At 43.5% G+C, this 19,580-nt stretch overlaps 1 protein-coding gene across 3 annotated transcripts; it reads right to left on the bottom strand.

Annotated features, from left to right (window-relative positions):
* Positions 1-108: 108 nt before the first annotated feature.
* Positions 109-19,384, bottom strand: erbb3b (erb-b2 receptor tyrosine kinase 3b). Of its 3 annotated transcripts, none has more exons than XM_081704754.1 (29): positions 18,789-19,384; positions 17,872-18,030; positions 14,442-14,593; positions 14,026-14,206; positions 12,831-12,956; positions 12,688-12,750; positions 12,425-12,543; positions 12,157-12,298; positions 11,551-11,664; positions 11,103-11,226; positions 10,795-10,868; positions 8,469-8,559; positions 7,328-7,539; positions 7,058-7,190; positions 6,820-6,913; positions 5,371-5,528; positions 5,149-5,202; positions 4,890-5,031; positions 4,423-4,542; positions 4,007-4,105; positions 3,466-3,651; positions 3,208-3,363; positions 2,994-3,069; positions 2,719-2,865; positions 2,529-2,626; positions 2,271-2,441; positions 2,086-2,160; positions 1,644-1,905; positions 109-1,522 (listed from the first exon to the last, which is right to left on the bottom strand). In XM_081704754.1, the coding sequence occupies exons 2-29, from the start codon at positions 17,948-17,950 to the stop codon at positions 600-602; spliced, it is 4,371 nt and encodes a 1,456-aa protein (XP_081560880.1). In that variant the 5' UTR covers positions 17,951-18,030; positions 18,789-19,384; the 3' UTR covers positions 109-599. The 3 variants fall into 3 exon arrangements, with proteins under 3 accessions (XP_081560880.1, XP_081560882.1, XP_081560883.1); XM_081704756.1 differs by lacking the exon at positions 18,789-19,384 and adding an exon at positions 18,558-18,575; XM_081704757.1 differs by lacking the exon at positions 18,789-19,384 and having other exon boundaries at positions 2,086-2,157; positions 17,872-18,317.
* Between the last annotated feature and the right edge of the window lie 196 nt (positions 19,385-19,580).

The raw sequence follows: 19,580 nt of genomic DNA, 5'->3' as shown, positions 1-19,580 counted from the left end.
AAATAAAAGTTCCAATCGGTTAGAAAGTGGTCAACGGTTAGTAGCGAATATTGCCTTATTTATTTTGACCGTTTATTAAGAAAAACACAACACTGGGATACCATGATGTCAGATTAGTAACGTGTTTATTACAGAACCACAGTATATGTGGACATTCAGATTTTTTACTTTTATATGTCAATTCCCCCCACCCTTCGGAACAATATGGTTGATGGCCTACACGTTGTCTTATTAAACATTATTTTATTGACAGATTCACACAGTATACAGAAAATAGACAATTTTTTTCCCCCAACACTAGGAAACACTGGCTTGCATATAAAACACATACACAAACACTGAATTTTTTGAAAAACTTCAAAACAACTGACCTTCACGCTCATGATCAGCCCATCACACACACTACATCAGTTGGCTTGTTAACTGGCCATATTACTGACTACTGTCGTCTTCTTATTTATGGAAATTACTTTCACTTTTAGTGTTGGCACACTATTTCTATTGTCACTGTAGCTTGATGGCATTACCATAAATCATATTAAAGACCTGAGAAACCATGAGCAAACCAGTTGCTACAGTCCATCAACTCCTTCAATTTATTATGTACAAACAGCGTCTGATTTGTGAAACAGTCTGCTGTGCCAGTAGTCAGGGTTGTCAAATGAAGTGTTCCCTTTGTCATCCATCCCTGCACACACACCTCGGAAGGCCCTCAGTTTTGCTCCATGTAGCTCCTCTCCTGATGCAATCCTCCCCTTTGTCGGCATGTTCTGATACACCACCTGATCACCGCACATGTGAGCTCTCCCGCAAGCACCCATGTCCTCGTACTCATCCAGGTGACCATTAACAGCTGGCTCCCTGCCTGTCCTTTTGTTTGCATTGCCATTCAGTGCAGGTAGCTCGCAAGTGTTCTGGTAAATGGCGTCTTCATTTGGCTGTCTGTTCGCCTCACACTTGCTGTTCGATTTTTTGTCCTTCTCACCAGAGCTTCCCGTCCTCACCTCAGAGCCGCTCTGGGGCTGCTCTGGCTTTGGCTCTGTCCTGATGTCCATGTATTCATACTCTACCACGACTTGCTGGGGCAGAGCCTCCGCTATATCTGCACAGTCTTCAGACGTGCCTTCAGAAGGCTCTCTTTGCCCGTCTCTGGCTACTGGCACAGGTCTATCCTCGTGGGCTGCAGTATCTTCATTGTGAGCGTCGTTGCACTCGACCCTCTTTTGGGTATCAGCAGACCCAGAGACTTCCTCTGGTGAAAGGCTGGTACCGCAGGTCAGAGGATCAGTGCAGGAGGATTGCCTCAACAGTGAGGCGGGTACATCAGTGCTGTCTCTGGGTGGGCAGGGGAGCATGGTGAGCTGTGTGTTCATCAGTTCATATTCTTGTGAGGGGTTTGCAATGGGGACTAAGGGGGACAGATGATTCCAGGTGTTTTGCGGTGGTCTGCTTCGTGGAAGGCTATTTCCAGAACCAGCCTTCAGCATTCTGACTCCAGAGCCAGGTTCCAAAACCAGGGCATCTACAAAAAAAAGACACAAGTTAAAAAAACAAGACAGCTCAGAGAAGTAGAGCATAGACCACAATTTTTTTTTTTACTGCATATCTATCACTTTCCAAGCACAACAATGAGGTGGCGTCACCTCTTTCCGAGCTGTGGATGCTCTGGGGCAGGACATATCCATCAGGGTCCTCTTCAGATGCTTCCGTGCCAGGTGAGAAGGGGACAGATCCCACAGACGTGCAGTTGGATATGTATGCGCTGTCAATTCGACTGCGACCCCTGCGCAAGCTTCCTGTCTGAGAGGTGATGTCGCTCATCTCCAAGTCAGCCATGGTGCTCCTTCCCTCTGAGCTTTCAGAGGCAGTCCTGGTCGATCCCAGACGTTTCCTTTGGGCCCACAGCTGCACAGCACAGGCTCAGCACTTACTTACTGTAGCACTAGAATCATGACTTGGACTGCAACAGCTTTTTTAACCACAGTTTTCTCAACAGCACACATGGACAGGTCTCAGACCACAGTCAATGCTTATTTTGATAAAATAAAGTATCAAGAGTGAAATACACAATGTATAGCTGCTGACCTGTCTGGAGTGATCCCCAGGACTTGGGGTCATGGGCAGATACCCCACTGGTACAGAATGACCTGAACTACTCTGCTGGGTGAGGAAAAAAAAAGAGAATTTGTTTTAAAAACACCAAACAGATCTTCAACTTGCTCTGATCTCCTAAAATGCAGACAAGCAGTCAGAATGAACGGATGTCCCACCCTATAGGAGCCGATTCGCAGGCGGGAGTGACTCCTTGATGGTGATAGGTGGAGTGGAGGAGTGGCAAGCCCATCATCCAATACCTCCTCATCATCACTCTCTAGGTGTACCTCTGCCAGCTTGAGTTCTCGTGGAAGGCTTTCATCTGGCACCGCTCTATTTCGTTCATTCTGCGTTGGGTTGAGAGACATGCTGCAGTCATTTGGCTCCATTGCAAAATGTCTAATGGCTGCTTCAAAGTGTCAAAATATTCTCACTTTCACAACGAGGTAACGGGGTGGATCCCTTGCCATTCTTGTGAACTCATTAGCCAACTCTTTGAAGGTTGGCCTAATGTTCTCATCAATCATCCAGCCTGAAAAGAAATGGATTAAAAAGACATAAACCAGTGCTCAGGAACTATAAAAGAATCCACGCTGGTTTCAGGTCAAACTCCATGTGACCTACACTTAACCATGACCATATAGACGTCGATTGTGCAGATCTGAGGCTGGGCCAGCCTCTCTCCCTTCTCCAACAGACCAGGCACATCGTGGGGATGCATGGCTGCGTAAGGCTCTGCCCCATTCGACATCATCTCCCACACGGTCACACCTTCAGCAGGACAGTGAGGGAGAGGAGAGATGAGAGCAGGCCTGATCATACAGATATGGAGCTAAATAAGGGTATTAGATGTATAATGTGTAGTGGTCTAACCCTTAGACACAAGTACCATGTCTTACCGTAACTCCAGACATCACTCTGGTGACTGTATCTCCTGAACAGGATGCTCTCTAATGCCATCCATTTTATTGGATTCTAAGTGCAAGATGAGGACCGGCTGATTGTAAGCTGTCATCAGTAATTATCCTGCTTTTTTATTGTTTAATAGGATTTCCATCTTATTTTCTACAGTCCTCTTTATGAAACCATGTGCTACTGTGGATGAGTAAATACCTTGTGTTCACAGTAGACATACTTCTTATCATCAGGATAGAGCAGGTCTGCAACCCCAAAGTCTGAGATCTGCACAATGTAGTCACTCTTCAGCAGAACGTTGCGAGCGGCGAGGTTCCTATGGACCATGCGGTGCTCTTCCAGATAGAACATCCCCTACGCACACGTTCAGATGGACACACACGGAAATGTTCAAAGCCCTTTCAGACATTCCAGCCAGTGCAAGAGGTCGAGCTCTGGCGTGCCTCAGCGCCTCACCTTGGCTATCTGCACGCACCAGTTGAGGAGCCGCTGTGGATCCAGGCTGTGGGCGTTCTGGCGGAGGTGCTGCAGGAGGGAGCCCTGTGTGCTCAGCTGAGTGACCAGCTGTAGGCTGGGCCCGGGACACATGCCCAGAAGACGAACTATATACGGGTGATCCAGGCTGCCCATGGCCAGCATGTGCTGTGCACAGTCAGGTGGTGAGAGAGGGGTTAGTATCAGTGTCACTGTACTGGCACATGCTGCTGCTACATCGTACATAACGTGACATACAAACACAACAAAGAAGACAGAGCTTTTAGTACCAGGTACTAGGAATTTTCAAAAATATGACATGAAAGTTTCCCTTCTGAAGAAGTTTAAGAATCTAGAAAATCTTCTTATGTTACATAGGATTGTTCCATGAGAACAACTAGCAGAAGCATTAAGAAAAGAGTGAGATTTCCAAAAAAGGGATTTGATTTAAAAAAATTAAGAAACAGTTCTAACTAGAACCTATTTGCTGTGGTTGAGTAAAGTATATGGGAGTGTATCTCACGTCTGTGATTTCAGTAAAGGTCTGGCGTCCACTGCGGTCTTGTATGGTCTTTATAGCAACAGGTATCTTCACAGAGTCCCCTTCAGGAATCCAGACACCCTGAGGACAAGCAAAAGTTTGGGTTCAAAGCCAGACCACACACTGATGTCATGTACCATTGAGCAAAGGTGTAACACGAGATTACATGGTCCAGAGTAATCTCCAATTACATGATTCAGAGTATAATAAAACACACTGATACAGTGGAGCCTATGTGGGATTAGACTGTACTTTGCCTATCTACTGTAAAAAACCATGCCTTGCAAAACAGCTTCCATTGTGTAATCTACTGCCAGAAACCTAATCACGTGCAGTAAAAGACACGTATTTTTTATTGATGGTGTGTGTGAAAAAGACAGACATGGGGGCATGCAGACCTTGTGTACAGTGCCAAAGACTCCGGAGCCCAGGGGTTTGCTCTTTCGCAGTTCAGAAGCTCTCAGGACGCGAGCGTGAACCTTTGTGCCCTTTTCGCCTGGATCCAGTGGCTCTATGCTCTATAGAAGGAGAGCAGCCCAGACAGCAGGCAAGAAGGAAGGTCAGCCTCTAGCTTTCTTCTATACATGTGCGTAAAAGTTCAAATGTGCTGAGTAACAGGTCTGCCAAACATTCTGACATTTGCCAAATTATGATTACTTTGTTGCAAAGGATTGATGTAAACTTTCTTTAGATTTCAGGACACAATTCTCTGGATTACTCAAATGAACCCTATAATGAAAAACAATTGTAAGCAAGATCACTTTCTGCATATGCTTTAACAGATGATTAGAACCCTTTTATTTAGATAAACTGAGGTGTGCTTTGTCAGTATGTGACCGGGTCCAGCTGTGTTGTGGTCGCTCACCTCACCGCTCTCCAGATATCTCCTGAGGGCTCTCTTGCGGCGGATGGCTAGGCCTCTGTGGTACAGCAGTGAGAGGACCACCACCGCCAGACACACGATGAGGCCGGCAAGCACTCCAAACACTATCACTGCAACAGCAGGACTGCAGCAAGGCAGGCCATGACAGCCAGGGAGAAGCAGAAGACCAGAGATATGAAGGAAATGTAAAGCAACATGGGTTTGGCAGATTCTTTTGTCCCCAGCAGAGGGAGCTACTCACCTGTGCTCAGCTCTGTCAGAGTCTACACAATCTCTCAGAGTTGGGCCATTACATCTTAAAGAAAAGCACAGCAAATCATGTACAGGCATAGAAACATGTAGATTCAATCTATATAACTAACAAAGCAACACTCGGTATAGCTTTTATACTATTTGAAAGTATTTGGGAAACGCACGTGTACACACACACACACACACACACACACACACACACACAGCTTACCCCCTTGTACAGTTGGGGTGGCAGGGCTTACAATGCCCTGTGGCATTGGGGTATTTAAAGATGGCTTGCCCTCTCTCCCCATTTAAGCCATTAGGACAGGCGGACACACAGTGAGGGCCATCCATAAGGTTAGAACATGCCACACACTCGTCTGCGCCCTTACAGAGAGAGAGGGGGGGGGAGGGGGGGCCATGAGGCGGTGACAGAAGACAGCAGTGATGAGTAATTCACAGAACAATCTGTCAGACCAGCACTGAGGTAAACAGCTAAAACAGAAGACCATGAAATTCAGCCAATGTCTTAGTAATGCCTTATTATGTAATAAGCACATCAAAAGCCAAGAAGCAGCAAAGCCAGTCTGGCAGCTTTACGGTGACAGGCACTGAACAGAGATAAAATGTTTTGCAGAATTATTTGTCCACCTTGTTTACAACATTGTCATTTTAGTCGTCTTCCGCCTTACAAAATTGCTCTTCCTCCTCTGTTTCACGACCGCCATCATCGTCAGTTAATAAACAGAGACATTCATTTCAGATCATGGCCTGAACTTTGCTCTGGTTCAGTCTGAAGGCTCATTTCATTAAGTGAACATGTTTACAGTCCAAACAAAGAACAGGTGACCACTAATTGTGAAGGAAACAGCACACAGCATATCGTGGATCTAAACAGTGGAAAATCCACAGCCCTTTGGCGTGAGATGAATAAAAATTATGACCACCACATCAAAGGGGAAATGAAGGAGGTCTTATTTCATCAACCAGATGGGGACAAAAATGGCTTGTTTAGTTTCACTACTGGTGTGATTATGTTACAGCTGTCACCTTCTAACACTTCTAGTACCATTTAAAGAAATCTGCAGTGTTGTTGACATAATGAATTTGGGCCAGAATGTATGCGTACATTGTGATGTCAGGTAGGGGGGTTAGGAACTAAACAATGGATGGTTCTTTGTGCTCCACACAGGTAATTTATGAAATGTTTGACAGGCAAATAATTAAATAATGATAATAAAGCATGAATGTAATTGCTAGGGAAAGTAAGACAAAGAGACGGCACTCGCCCACAAACATTTTCCCTCAGTTGACACGTTCAACATCTTGTTAATACGCTTTGCTAGCGATCATTATTGTTATTGATATAAATCTATTAATCTTGATTATTTATTACAAAATTGACTGATTTCTTTATCAATATACTATTATTATTATTGTTATTTTTTATTATTATTTCTTTTTATTATAATTATTACTGACAACACCACAGCTTTTGCAATACTGCATTAAATATGGTCACATCAATAAAGCTATCTTGAATTAAAATGAAATTTATAGAACTGAATGGGGGGGGGGATAGGTATGGTTTTTTGAATGGGGAGAGAGTGTGAGCATGAGAGAGAGAGAGAGAGAGAGAGAGAGAGAGACAGACACAGACACAGGTAGGGTTTTATACCTCTCCCCTGCACGTTGCTCTCCCTTGCTGTGGTAGACACTCAGTGTGACAAGCACCACATTCCCCATCAAACTTTGCAAACTCCCGCGGCTCTCTGTTAACACACATGCACGCACGCACGCACCCACACGCACACCCACACGCACACCCTTACAAGAGAAATCCAGAGACACAAAATCTATCTATATGTATGCATTACACAGGCAGAATTCCATTAACATTAAGCCCACAGACTGACCCAGTGTGGATGTTACACTGAGCCACGCAGGTGCCATGGCGACTGTGATTCCTGCAAGACAGACACTGCTCTGGTCCAGGGCCCCAGCAGCCTGCATTAGAGCAGAGTGGATCACACACACAACCCTCTGCCTCTGTGGAGAGAGAGAGAGAGCGCGAGACAGACACACACACACACAGTTAAGTACAGTCAATTAGCTCTAAAATAATAGAATACTGTTCATGCATGTGTAAAGTGTTGCATGGAATGGTGCTCTACAGTATTTCCTACCACACTCGCTCTGGGGTTTGTTGTACTTGATGTCATTGTTTCGCCTGCGCTGGCGGCGGGCACTTGTGAAGACCTGTGTCCAGTCCACAGTGTGATGGTAACACAGGTTAGTGTTATTGCTGATGTACACACTACCATCACTGATCTCTCGCAGAGACCGCAAGCCGAGAGATGTAAGGGTGTCCACTTTCATTACCAGCAGAGAGAAGGGCCTGAGAAAGGAGGGAAAGAGAGAGAGAGAGAGAGAGGGATATAAATAAATGTGAAAAAGGGAGAAATAGAGGGAGAGAGAGGCAGAATCATGGGAAAGTGGAGCGGAGGATAACGCATGCAGACACCCTGAGTGACTTCACCAGATGAAATGTATGCTGCACCTCTCGGAATGGATTTCGTAGGCCTCTCTTCTTGGCAGCCAACCAGCCGCTGCAGGCCGCCCGTTTGTGGCCTGCCCGAGCTACAAGCCTGAACCCCTGCTCATACGTGCTCTGCTAATTTCTCAGTCATATTTCGCAACCCATCCAAGGCACCTTTCACACTACTGTCAATTCAGTAGCACCCAAAAAAGAAAAATGAGGAAGAGAGGAAAAATGACACCCGTGTGTTTGCATGCGTGTGATGGGGTGTCCGTGTGTGTGGGAGACTGAGAGAGAGAGCAAGAGAAAGAAAGACAAAGGGAAATTCTAGATCGTTCCATTGCCATGCAGTTCTAGCGTTTAGAGGTGTTTACTTGGGTTACATACCTCTTAGTGCTGTTGTGGGTACACAGTTAGGGACAGTGGACATGATGGGACGGGATGGGGGGGGGGCGACACACAAACACAGATACACAAAAAGAACACTGATGAGCCACATGCACAGACTGTAGAACACTGGTGGTCTAAAAGGCCTGTCAGACTAGTAGCATTAGCAAGCAGCCGTATACAGAGGCGCATAAACAGCATGATCTTAGAGACACAGGAGAAAAGCACTGGGGTGCGATACATGGAACAAACACAGCTCAATGTAAACATGGCTGATGTTGGAAAAGCACAGATCTCAAACGAACACACACTCACACACACTCACACACACACTCACACACACTCACACACACACTCACACACACTCACACACACTCACACACACTCTCTCTCTCTCTTACGGTTGGAGGGACCTTCCACGTATAGTGGTGAGGTTGGAGAAAATAGACAGATTACTGAGCTCCGCTGGCCAAGACTGGATATTTAAAATTCCTGCAGTACACACAAACGCAAAATCAGAAAAAAAAAAAAATCAGTTAATATTTTGTTAATATTGTACAGAAGAATATCACAGTAAAGTAGTTCCCAGGAAAGAAATATCAAAGGAATTTTCTATCCTGGCTGAATGCAGACTTACTGAAATTGACGGAGAGGGATTGTGAGTTAAATTTCTAAACTGCATATTGATAAACATAAATTTACAGTGTTATACAATAAAGATACTAAAGAATTCAAAAAGGCCAAAGCTAAATTTTTATTAATATTTTTCTTGATGCTAGTGTCAGTACTAAATAAATTTTGGAGCATATTAAAAAAAACTAGGTGTTAAGCACAAAGTATCATCAACACAATTACAGTTGAAATTGAATATTAGCTTATTACAAGAACCAGTATAAATTGTTGAAGCTTTGAACAAACCCTTTATTGAGAGTAATAGTGGATGCTTCTAAACCCATGTTCAGTAACATCCCTGAGTCTGAAGTCATAAGGAGAATTAATTTACTTCATACCACTAAAGCCAAAGATTGTTATGGTATGGTATGGTAACTCTATAACGTTTAATGCTTTAAATAAGTCCCTGGCTTCATGCAGTACAAATATCAGCCTTTCAATCTTCCAAGTTGTTTTTTTTTTTTTTCCAGATACATGGAAACCCTCTATTGTATTAACAAGGCAGGCAATCATCAGCATTTTGTCTGTTGAATGCAAAGTGGCAGAGAAGTGGTTGTAAGAGCTAACAGATTCTTATTTGAATAATAGTTCTTGCATCTTACACTATAAGCAAGTTAGATTTTAGATTCAATGCTCAACACAGAACAGCTACCTGTCTCTTTCTGGAAAAGATTAAATTGGTGGTTGATGGGGGTGAAAGGCTTTGACACAGTAAATCAGAGAGTATTTATTGATAAACTACTTTCCTTAAATTACCTTAAATAGATAAAATCATAATTAAAAGAACAAAAACACAATATGTGAAGGTTCATGATCATAATTCCACTATTCTTAACACCACAAATGGTGTCCCTCATTGGTATACACTTGGACCCTTTTGGTTTGCCTTGTTCAACTATAGGCTGATGTGATTTATGTGCATACCGGCAGAAAACAGTAAGCTGCTCCCATATTTACTAGTGCAATGAGCTATAGAACGACATGACTAAATCAGTCATGTCTTAAAGCTAAATGTAACCAAAACTGTTGGCATGTTTTTTAATGGTCATGCACTACTCCAAAGCCAGATATAACGATATCATCGCAAAAGCTGCAAGTTGTGACTGGGTTTAAGTATCTGGTTGTCTGGATTCATTCTAATCTTTCTTTGCCAAAAATATGCCAAAGAGTTTGGTTTAATGCAAGTAGTTTGAGCTCTGTGACTGTTGTATTAATATAATATGATATATATATATATATGTCATGATCATTCCACATTTTACATATTGTCTGACAATTTAATCCAAGGGTTACACAAATTTACATTGAAGCAACTTGAAATTTTTGATCAGACATTCAGCAGTTTTCACAGCTGGCAAATCTTAAATATACACTTCTGAGTTGGGAAAAGCTACTTTAAAATGTTAATCTTCTTTAAAGATCATATCTTGTATTAAAGATATTACACAATATCCCTCCCCCGCCCTTAAAACGTTTATCATCATGTACAGAACAAACACTTAGGTTACCAGAGGTAGTACAAAAGGAGATCGTATCATTCCTATTCAAAGAAGTTCTTGTATTCAGTCACCGTTTCCTGTAACAGCATCTAAAGACTGTAACTTGCTTCCAGTTCATATTAAAGAAATATTCTCTTACTGGTCAGCTGAAGCTTTGGCTTATTAACAAATATGTGAACATGAGAATATTAGCTGCCTGCTGACCCTCCTCAGTTTTTTATGTAGCGTTGTCATTTAATTATGGTTGTGTTACATTTTACTGTACTGGTTTGGATAGTCTGTATGAATTATCTGTATGTGTCATTTGGGATAAATTTTTTGATTGTTTTAGGTTGCCATTTTGAGAACTGGCCAGGGACAACAGTTGAAAAGTAGCCGCAGGGCTAACTCTGGCTCATTTACAGTATTCTCTTCTGTTGATTATTGAAGAGATAAAATAAAAATAAATACAAATAAAACATAATACCACAATACGTGAAATATACCACACTTTTAAAATAAAATATAATAGCATAGTGCACACCCAGTTTAGTGTTATGTAGTGTGGTATTTGTACCTGTTATTTCTCTTACAGTACTGAAGACTTTGAGCTTCTGGGGATCCAGTGGTGGTATTTTATTATAGAAATCCCTGTAAAAATCAAAAGTGTGTAAAAATACTATAAACATAGTACCAGGGCATTCAATAAACTATCGCACCACATGATTTATCATTTTAACAATAGGCAGCCACCCTAGCCAGGACTCAAATCCAGGTCTTACAGGCGGTAAATGTGAACTCTGACCGCCAGACCACGAGCCAGAACCCTGGCTGTCATATTGCAGTTTTTATTATAAAAGAAGGAGAGTGGAGAGGAAAACTCACCCCTTAATGCCCGTGATGAGAAAATGTAGACTACCCTGGATCTCAGTGCAGTTAATGAAACTGTCAATGTTACTGGAGTCTACAGTCTGTCTGTGGGGCTTGTCAGGATCTGTCCCCTCACACACTGCAGAGTGAGAAATGATGAGAGGGAGGAGAAAATGAGGAGGAGAGAGGGGCACGCACGCACGCGCGCACGCACACACGCACGCACGCACGCACGCACTCTATACTAGATTATACTAGGCCCTCTATACTAGATTATATCAGGCAAAGGGCTTGTGGAACATCAGGCCGGGTGTATGCAGTCTGCAGTGGGTGATGTGTGTGTACTGTCTTCTGTGAGCGGTGTGTGTGTGTGTGGTGTGTGTATAAAGTCTGCTGTGACTGGTGTGTGTGTGTGTGTGTGTGTGTGTGTGTGTATGCACTGTGGATGGTGGGGACCCGTCACCTTTTGGGCAGAGGCCATTGCAAAGCTCACATTGCTTTATTCCATTACTTTCGACCTCCATTTTATCAGGAGGGCAGCTACTCACGCATGCGCTGCCATCCACCACAAAATGATCTGTGTGATTGAGAGAGAGGGAGACCAGGGACAGAGGAAGGCTCACTTGAGTAAATCCTGTATTCAGAACATACAGTGGGCCACAGAGACTGAATGCATTATTGAAGCGTTTATATTCCTGTTACTGCCTTATCATGTGTGATGGTGCATGTCTGTCCAGTAATGCTACCATATAACTGCTTACCTCTGCTGCTCCACTACACATTGTAAAATCTTAAGTACTTAATTACACTTAAGGCAGCATTTGCCAAATGTTAGCACAGCTAATGAATTAAATGTAGTGGGGGCCAAATGGCATATTGCAAAAACAAACAGTCCACAATTATTAAAGCAGAAAATACTCCTTTATTGAGGGCACCAATTCCCTGACAGACACATTTCACAGCCATTGGAGCAAGCCAAACTGTACTCCATCCATACTCTGAGGGCCCCAAATGCCATTTTTGTCCGGTAGCTTGTGTTTGGGGTGTTCCGTGGGCTCTGCCTACTCACCGGGGCACTTGTGCATACAGACTGAGCCGTACTGGTACATCGCGTCTGGGTTGGGCTCCAGCTGGAACGTCTGCCTGTTGTAGATGAGCGGCTGGGGGCAGTGAGACACACACGCCCCTGAATGGTTCACGTGTTGGCACGCCTGAATGGGAGTGCACGCGCGTCAGTTCAGGAATGCTTTAGGGCCTCAATCGTCATCCTCCTCCATATCGTGTCGTGGCCGCTGCCCTTTCCCTTCAACTTTAGCTAGAACAGAGGCGACACTTACAAAGCAGTCGGTATTCAGAGGGCCTGTACAGCCTCCTGCACACTCGATGTCGCAACAGTCCTGCGGACTAGTCCCGAAACACCGTCCGTGGCACTGTGGCGCACACACCGTTTTCGTCACTGACAAGAGAAGTGAAAGCAATTAGTGACAAGCTGTAATAATGTCATCACTCGGGTACAACTACTTCAAATCGTATCTTATAGCATTTTGCTACAGATAACTGGTGCCATGAATTGCCAGGGTGTGACTGTGGATCTACTCACAGGTCTGACACTCCTCTTTGGTTGGACCCCAGCAGTAGTCTTTGCAGTCTGAATGGCACGGCCCTGCAGACAAAAAGACAGTCAACCCAACCAATACAGCAGCTGATATAACTCAGTGACCTCACCATCACACGCACACTCACCTTTTTGGCCATTATCGAAGATCTCAATACGGGCGCCGCCGTCTCTCATAATGTCCTGCCAGTTGATCCAGGGCGCGTAAGTTAGGTACTTATTATTAATAATCTGCACACCCCCTTTTAGGATCTCTATAGAAGGTAAACAACAGGCCATCAGGATTTCAAGCATTTGGGCCACTGTCAGCAGGAGACTTTGCAAGAGAAAAATAAAGTGATGAAGATCCCAAGGAAACTGCACTAGTAAATTCTGTAGGGAGGGAATATACAGTAAAGTGTAACCTTTTGTACTGTAACATTACTAGCAGCAAAAATAGTTACAGGGCAGAACCCTCCACACACACATTCAATGTTCCAAGTAAGAGAGAGTGAATCTGACAACTTGATTTTCATAGAATTCTTCGAAGGAGAGCATAAAACTGCAGTTATCTAAGACCACAATCTAAGACCAATATTCCATGGGCTATTGCCAGTAGTCCTGACTAGTCTCAACATGCTGCCCTTGCCAACCAGCCTGAAGTGTGCTGTGGGAATGGGGTGTTTCAAAACAAACAAACGTACACACACATACACACACACATACACATACACACATACACATACACAGTGTGTGCGAACTCTTTTATATTAATACTGCAGGTTGTGGGACTCCCTTTCCTGACACTACTCATGTGCAGTGAAGCACAAAGCTGAGTGTATGACTTCTAAGAACGTGTAATAGACTTCTACTGCTTAATTGTTGTTATTAATTAATTTTACTTATTTATTTTTTGCTTGTTTTGTTCCTGCTGTGATGTCAACCAGGTGAGTATGTGTTTCCTCTCTGAGTGTTGGTTCCTCTCAAGGTTTCTTCCTCATTCTCTAGGGAGTTTTTCCTTGCCACTGCCGCCCTTGGTTTGTTCACCGGGGGCTTGGACTTTGACATCCGCAATGCTGCTTTGTGACAATAGCTGTTGTAAAAACGCTATATAACTAAATGTGACTTTGATAAAAATGCTATCACTCCATAAATGAGAATGCAAAGCAGCTGTATGGAAAAGATTTGCCTCATTAACATTATTCTCAATCACCTCAAAGCGGTTGCTCCCTGAATCTACAACTCTCTCAGGTCCCTGAATCCATGAAGTGTCTCGGGGCTGACTTCAAGCTCGGCGGACCCTCTTCGCTCCCACCCTCATTCACTCCCCCCTTACCCCCATACCTGTTAGGTGTGTGAGACCCAGGTTGACCAGGCCATACTGGCCCTCGAAGTTGAGGAAGACAGACAGGGCCCAGGCCTTTTCGTAGAGGGTGCTGCCGCGGATCACCCGCAGCTGCTCCAGAGGCAGCCGGCTGAACTGGTTTGTGGTAATGAGGACGTAGCCTGTCACCTCCCGGATACTCTACAAGCAGAGGCAAACGCAGCGAGGGCCAGAGCGCCGAAATGTAGTTAAAGAAGCAGATGCAGCTGCCTTAATCTCTTCTCACGTCATGCAAATCACATGCACAAATCTTAACATTTACTTAAGACTTAAACATTAATCACACGATGACTCCCAGCATGCTTAACGTTTCAGACGTCCTACAGTTGTGCATGAATAAAATGTGCTGTAAATGAGGGACAAAAAGGTGTCTTACTCCTAGGAAAGAGAAATCAAAGTCATGCTCCATAAGGTTGATTTCCAGGTTGCCCAAGATGATCTCACAGCCAGTGTAGCGCTCCTTCAGGTTACTGTAGTGCTGGGCGTAGCTGTCTGTAAAACTGAGCCCATTCTTGGTTCCCAGGCAAACTGGCACAGACAGAAAAAAAACCCCTATGAACTTATGCCAATACATTGATCCAATTTTAAGGCACATAAACAACTATCTATCTATATATCTATAATCCAGTGCTCAGTTTTGTTTTGTTTTTTAATCTAATTGCTAGTTGGGCGGCATGAATAGAGGTGCAGTTGTAAACTGCTCTGCTGCAACTGGAGACTGGCATGATAAAAGGCCTGACGAGGGGAACACAGAGCCTTTGAAGTAGCACAAAGCTTCCTCTGCACACATACACATGCACACACAGACATACATACACACAAGGTCAGGGGCATGGAGAAAGGGGGGGTCAAAGGTGAAAGAGGTCACAGGACCGAAACAGGCCAGAGTTTGCAGTATAAGGACGCTTAATGTGCTCCAACAGCCATGATTTAGCGTGCAGGAGAGGAGGGGCCACAGCGGTGAGAAATAGCCACAATTGAGCACAGCAGCAGGGCCACTGGCCTGAGGGATCGCCAAGAGACTAGTCAGCACAAACCCTCACGCGCTCTGAAGGAGGGCGTAGCAGCACCTAGGACCCTGGCAAAGGTGGTGCAGAAGCGCTGCACTTCATACTATGGAACAGAACGCAGCCCACCTCCGCCATCAGTGAGGTGAACCAAACCACACCTCATTCTCCGCGCTAACTTCTGCCGAGCTGGCACACATCACAAGACCTCGCAATGGTTCCCCAGCTTGCACTGGAGAACCCCTACTGATAGTCCATGCGAGTTTACTACTCTCACTCATGTGAGTTTACGATCTTCATCACTACAAAGAAAAAGCTTTCAAATGCACCAAAAAGCTGCAAGATGCCTGTTGCAGAGGAGACCTTGTCAGGCAGACAGTGGCTGTGGTAGTGCATTAGGGCTCGTCATGCAGGCTCTGTGCACGGCTGTCTGCGGCAGGACTGGAGCTGTTGGCCCCAGAAGCCTAAATAGGCGATCCTAATAAACAACGCTTAGGATTGTCACATAGCTATAAATGTGTGCTCTGTTAACGTGTACTGGAGGGAGCGAGCGTGTGCGCGCGCAGGCGTGTGTCATCATGGCAGCGGACAATAGGGTAAGTGTGAGGGTGGCAGTCTATCAAGACAAGGAGGAGGGCCGGGCCACAAGAAGAGATAGAGGCAGCAGGCTGGAGGGGCCACTTTTTCCCTGCTCGAGAGGGCATTCCCTGCTACACCCCGTACACAGGCTCCACTGCACTGCACTCCATCTTTTTTCCTCCAAAAATTGTAATAATTTTTTCTATAACATAGTGAGTTTCTAGTGAAATGTGATGTTTCAGACAGAGGACCTTCATCATCGTACTTTTATATTATATATATATATATATATATATATATATATATATATATATATATATATATGTGTGTGTGTGTGTGTGTGTGTGTGTGTGTGTGTGTATATATATATATTTTTTTTTTTTTATTATTTTTTTTTTTTCATATTCATGGGTTTCAGATGTACTCATATTGTATATATGCATTCAGTTATCTACTCCAGAGTCAATATTAGTTCAGAGAGGGAGTGGAGACAGGACAGGAAACGATGCAGTCAATCTAGCAATCCACACTTCATATAGGCCAGAGGGAACTTGAAAGCTAAGAATCAGGGTACAGGGAAAAAAAGAGGTAAAGAGAGGGAGAATAAAAGAAAGGCAGAGGAATCATGGGAAAAAAGTCAACAAAATCCCAGATGAAGCACTGTTAGCAAACACAGTCTCTGCTATTGGGTGAACATACAATAAAACTGAGTCTGCTTTTGAATGCCCCAGGGACATAAATGACAGGTATAACCCAAAACAGGTGAGACATGTCTCCGGGTAGACTCACAAGAGAGCCGTCCATGAACTTCAAGCGAGCGGCTTGCTTCTTATTAAAAATAAGAGGCAATAATTGTGATGTTGGACCAGGAAAAAGATCAAATACAGTTCCTGTGTTTCTTCAATGTATTAAATGTAACACAGTAAAAACCTTTGTGACGAAAAAAGCAGAAACAAGCTCTTTGTGTGTAACTGTATCTTTCTTTTGACATCTGTACCTGCTGTTCCCATCAGACCAGACTGCTGAGCATCACTGAGCTCCTCTTTGGTAACAAACAAGCCTGTGACCTTTGCTGCCGTGATTGCGACATCAGATTCTGCTTTATGATAGGTGCAATAATGTAGGTTTGTCATTACACACATGTACTGTCACTGTGTCAGTGTTAGTGTGAAAAGTGTCTATCAGAGAAGTATGTGATGTATTAGTACAATTTGGGAACATTGATTATGTGACATGGTACAATTCAAGGGCATTGATTATGGTGTTTGAAATCCCACAACTAGTTTCAGAGGCAAAGGTCTAGGAGAAATAAAAATAGTGTTTTGTGTGTGAAAGGAAAAAGACAATTAAGGAGAGGTTGGGTTAATCATTCTGAACCTGTAGATATAGCCACCTGAACTGACTCACTCCTGGGTGGTACCACAAGTGAACCCTACAGCCTAGCCTGGTCATGCTTTTTATGGTACTGATTCATGTCATTACAAACTCTGAACAGAATAATACAGTGCCAAGTTGGCTTTCAAACTAAATTCTTCTATGGTGTTCATCATCAATGCTCTGTCCAAAACCTCCCTCTCTGAGTACCTTGTATATGTATTAGTATTTAATAGTCTAAATGATTGTTTTTAATAATCAGATCCCTGTTCAACATATTAGAATGATACCAGTTTCTAATTTCTGTTCAGAGGTAAAAGATGCGTTTTGTTTGAATAAGTTTACTAAGAGCAGGTGCAACATAAAAATTCCACAGATTCTCTAGATCATGAGTCAGAGCTAAAAATAACACTTGCCAACCTGTTCAACTCCAACACAGGTGAAAGAAGAAAAAAAACAGGGGCCAACCACGAGCCAAGGGGACATCCAAGGGGACAGGCATGACAAGGTTTTCTACCAACCACCCCAGTTTACATTCTGTCATCAATAATTCACGAACGGTCCACATAAATCTGCAATCTCCCATAACCCAGAATTAGCGCTTCTGAGCAGGGGTTCGAGTGTGAAAGAGGGAAGTCTCGGAATACGGATTAATCCACATTTAGGAACTAATCACCTCGAAATCTGCGGTATATTCGCACTGACGCTCAGAGATCACAACATTTGGTTACTTTCTTTCTTAAATGCAAACACTCCAGCCGTTTATCATCCGAAACAATTTATTTATTTATATATGGACAAACCGAGGTATGCTATCTATTTGTGCAAGATGACAATTAAACGTACCTTCTTGGGTTTGAAAAGTAGCCGGACGTAGAAAACCCAGGAGACACATCGCGCGAAGCGCGAGCACCTGCGGTCGCATCTCGTCTTGTCAATAAGGACGGGAGAGCGCACGTGGGAATAACCATGTGGGGTCGCGAAATCCAGGCGCTTCACTCGCTCCTTTACGGATAGGAAAAAAAACCCCAAAAAGTCCGTGAAAAAATCCAGTCCTCTTTTTTTGTTTCTTGAACAGCCAGTATGATTAAACGATACCGTTGTTCCCTAAACTGCTAAACCGACTTCTCCAACCGCTAAACAAGTCATTCGCGCCTTTCGATTTCGTTGTAGAGAACAAGCAGTGGCATGTGCTAGAGAATACAAGGAGAAATTGAACAAGTCATCTTTTCTTTTTTTCCTACTGGAGCGAGGCTGTGGACACCGTAAAGGTTTTGTAGGCATGCGAGATTGGAATTTGGGAGCGGAGACGAGCGAGAAGGAAGCTGCAGTTGAACCACTCCCTGAATGTAAACTACTGTTGAGGGCTGCATTTTGGTGGAACCCTTTGGTCTACGATATTAATGAATCACGGCGACAAACCTGTGCCCTTTCCTCGCAAGTAGGTGCCGACAAATTTTATGTGAGACTGTAGTTGGATTTTCAAATAGTGTAATTTAGTTAAACTTAGTAAAAAAAATTTTTTAACATACTCTCACGTGGAAAGAATCGATCCCATTCAAAGACGTCTTTGACATTTGACTTGCCATCCTTGAGATTTTACAGATAATCTTCCTCTTTTAAACTTAAAAGATTTGCTAAAAACATTTAAAGACGTCATTAGATATTATAAACAAGACGGCATGCAATAGAGTTATAAATCAGCAAGTATGGATTTCTTGAAGAAAAACTGCGACATTCAAAAGTAACTTCAGTTTACATACCTGCATCGCATACTTATGACGCACAGTTGCTTTCAGAAGGTTCAGATGCTCCGAGCAATTTCCGAACCCTAGGCACTATTAGTATATTAGAATTTTAGTGGGTCTTGGTGTATGAAACATTAATATCGATATTGGAATCTAACTTACGATATACTATCCAGGAGTAAGCATCATGAAATATGCCTCCCAAAGTGTATGAAAGGTCACTGAACTCGTGTTAAGTTAATAATTACAAATGGCCGGTGACCATGAAGGATTTATTAGAAACCTGAAAGAACATGGCTATGGTTTCCGTCTCCACTGAAGGAACAAGTCCAACTTGTCCCCCTGAAAGAATTCAAAATGTGAATAAAATGGCATAAAATGCACCTCTAATTGGTAACTCATGGAAAGTGGCTTTTGTGAACAGTATGGAATATATACACACCTAATAAAGAAATCTCATATGACATAAACTGATACGCTATCAAACAGTAAAGATTCCAAAGACTGACTAAACAAGAAACACCTTTAAAAAACAACCCTAGTTACAGCTGGAACCAGTCATGGTGTTTTGAAACCTTTTCCTTTCAACAGGGTGGTGTACACAGACGTGTCCCAGGGAAGCAAGCAGCACCCAGTCCTCTGCAGCTTCCTCTATAGTACAGTGAATCCCTGCGCACAGAGGGTCTGCATGGCCTTCTTGTTCACACTGAAGAGCATCATTGTGTTCCAACCATGTCAACTGCTAAATCCCCTCATTGATGCATATAGACCAGTGTGTCACAATAGGCACATTGTCAGGGGCCAAGC

Source organism: Electrophorus electricus, chromosome 21 (genome assembly GCF_041902795.1).
Source record: "Electrophorus electricus isolate QZ-2024a chromosome 21, ASM4190279v1, whole genome shotgun sequence".
NCBI classification, from domain to species: domain Eukaryota; kingdom Metazoa; phylum Chordata; class Actinopteri; order Gymnotiformes; family Gymnotidae; genus Electrophorus; species Electrophorus electricus.
The sequence above is the reverse complement of the archived record's forward strand: the minus strand, read 5'-3'. Positions and strand labels throughout refer to the sequence as shown.

What these genes read in the sequence shown, in the direction of transcription:
- erbb3b (XM_081704754.1), bottom strand. Translation starts at nt 17,950, where the DNA reads ATGCGACCGCAGGTGCTCGCGCTTCGCGCGATGTGTCTCCTGGGTTTT. An exon ending in TTGATTTCTCTTTCCTAGGA is followed by an intron (nt 14,207 to 14,441) that starts GTAAGACACCTT and finishes CTCTGCTTGTAG; the next exon opens with AGTATCCGGGAGGTGACAGG. An exon ending in ATGTCTACTGTGAACACAAG is followed by an intron (nt 3,070 to 3,207) that starts GTATTTACTCAT and finishes TCTTGCACTTAG; the next exon opens with AATCCAATAAAATGGATGGC.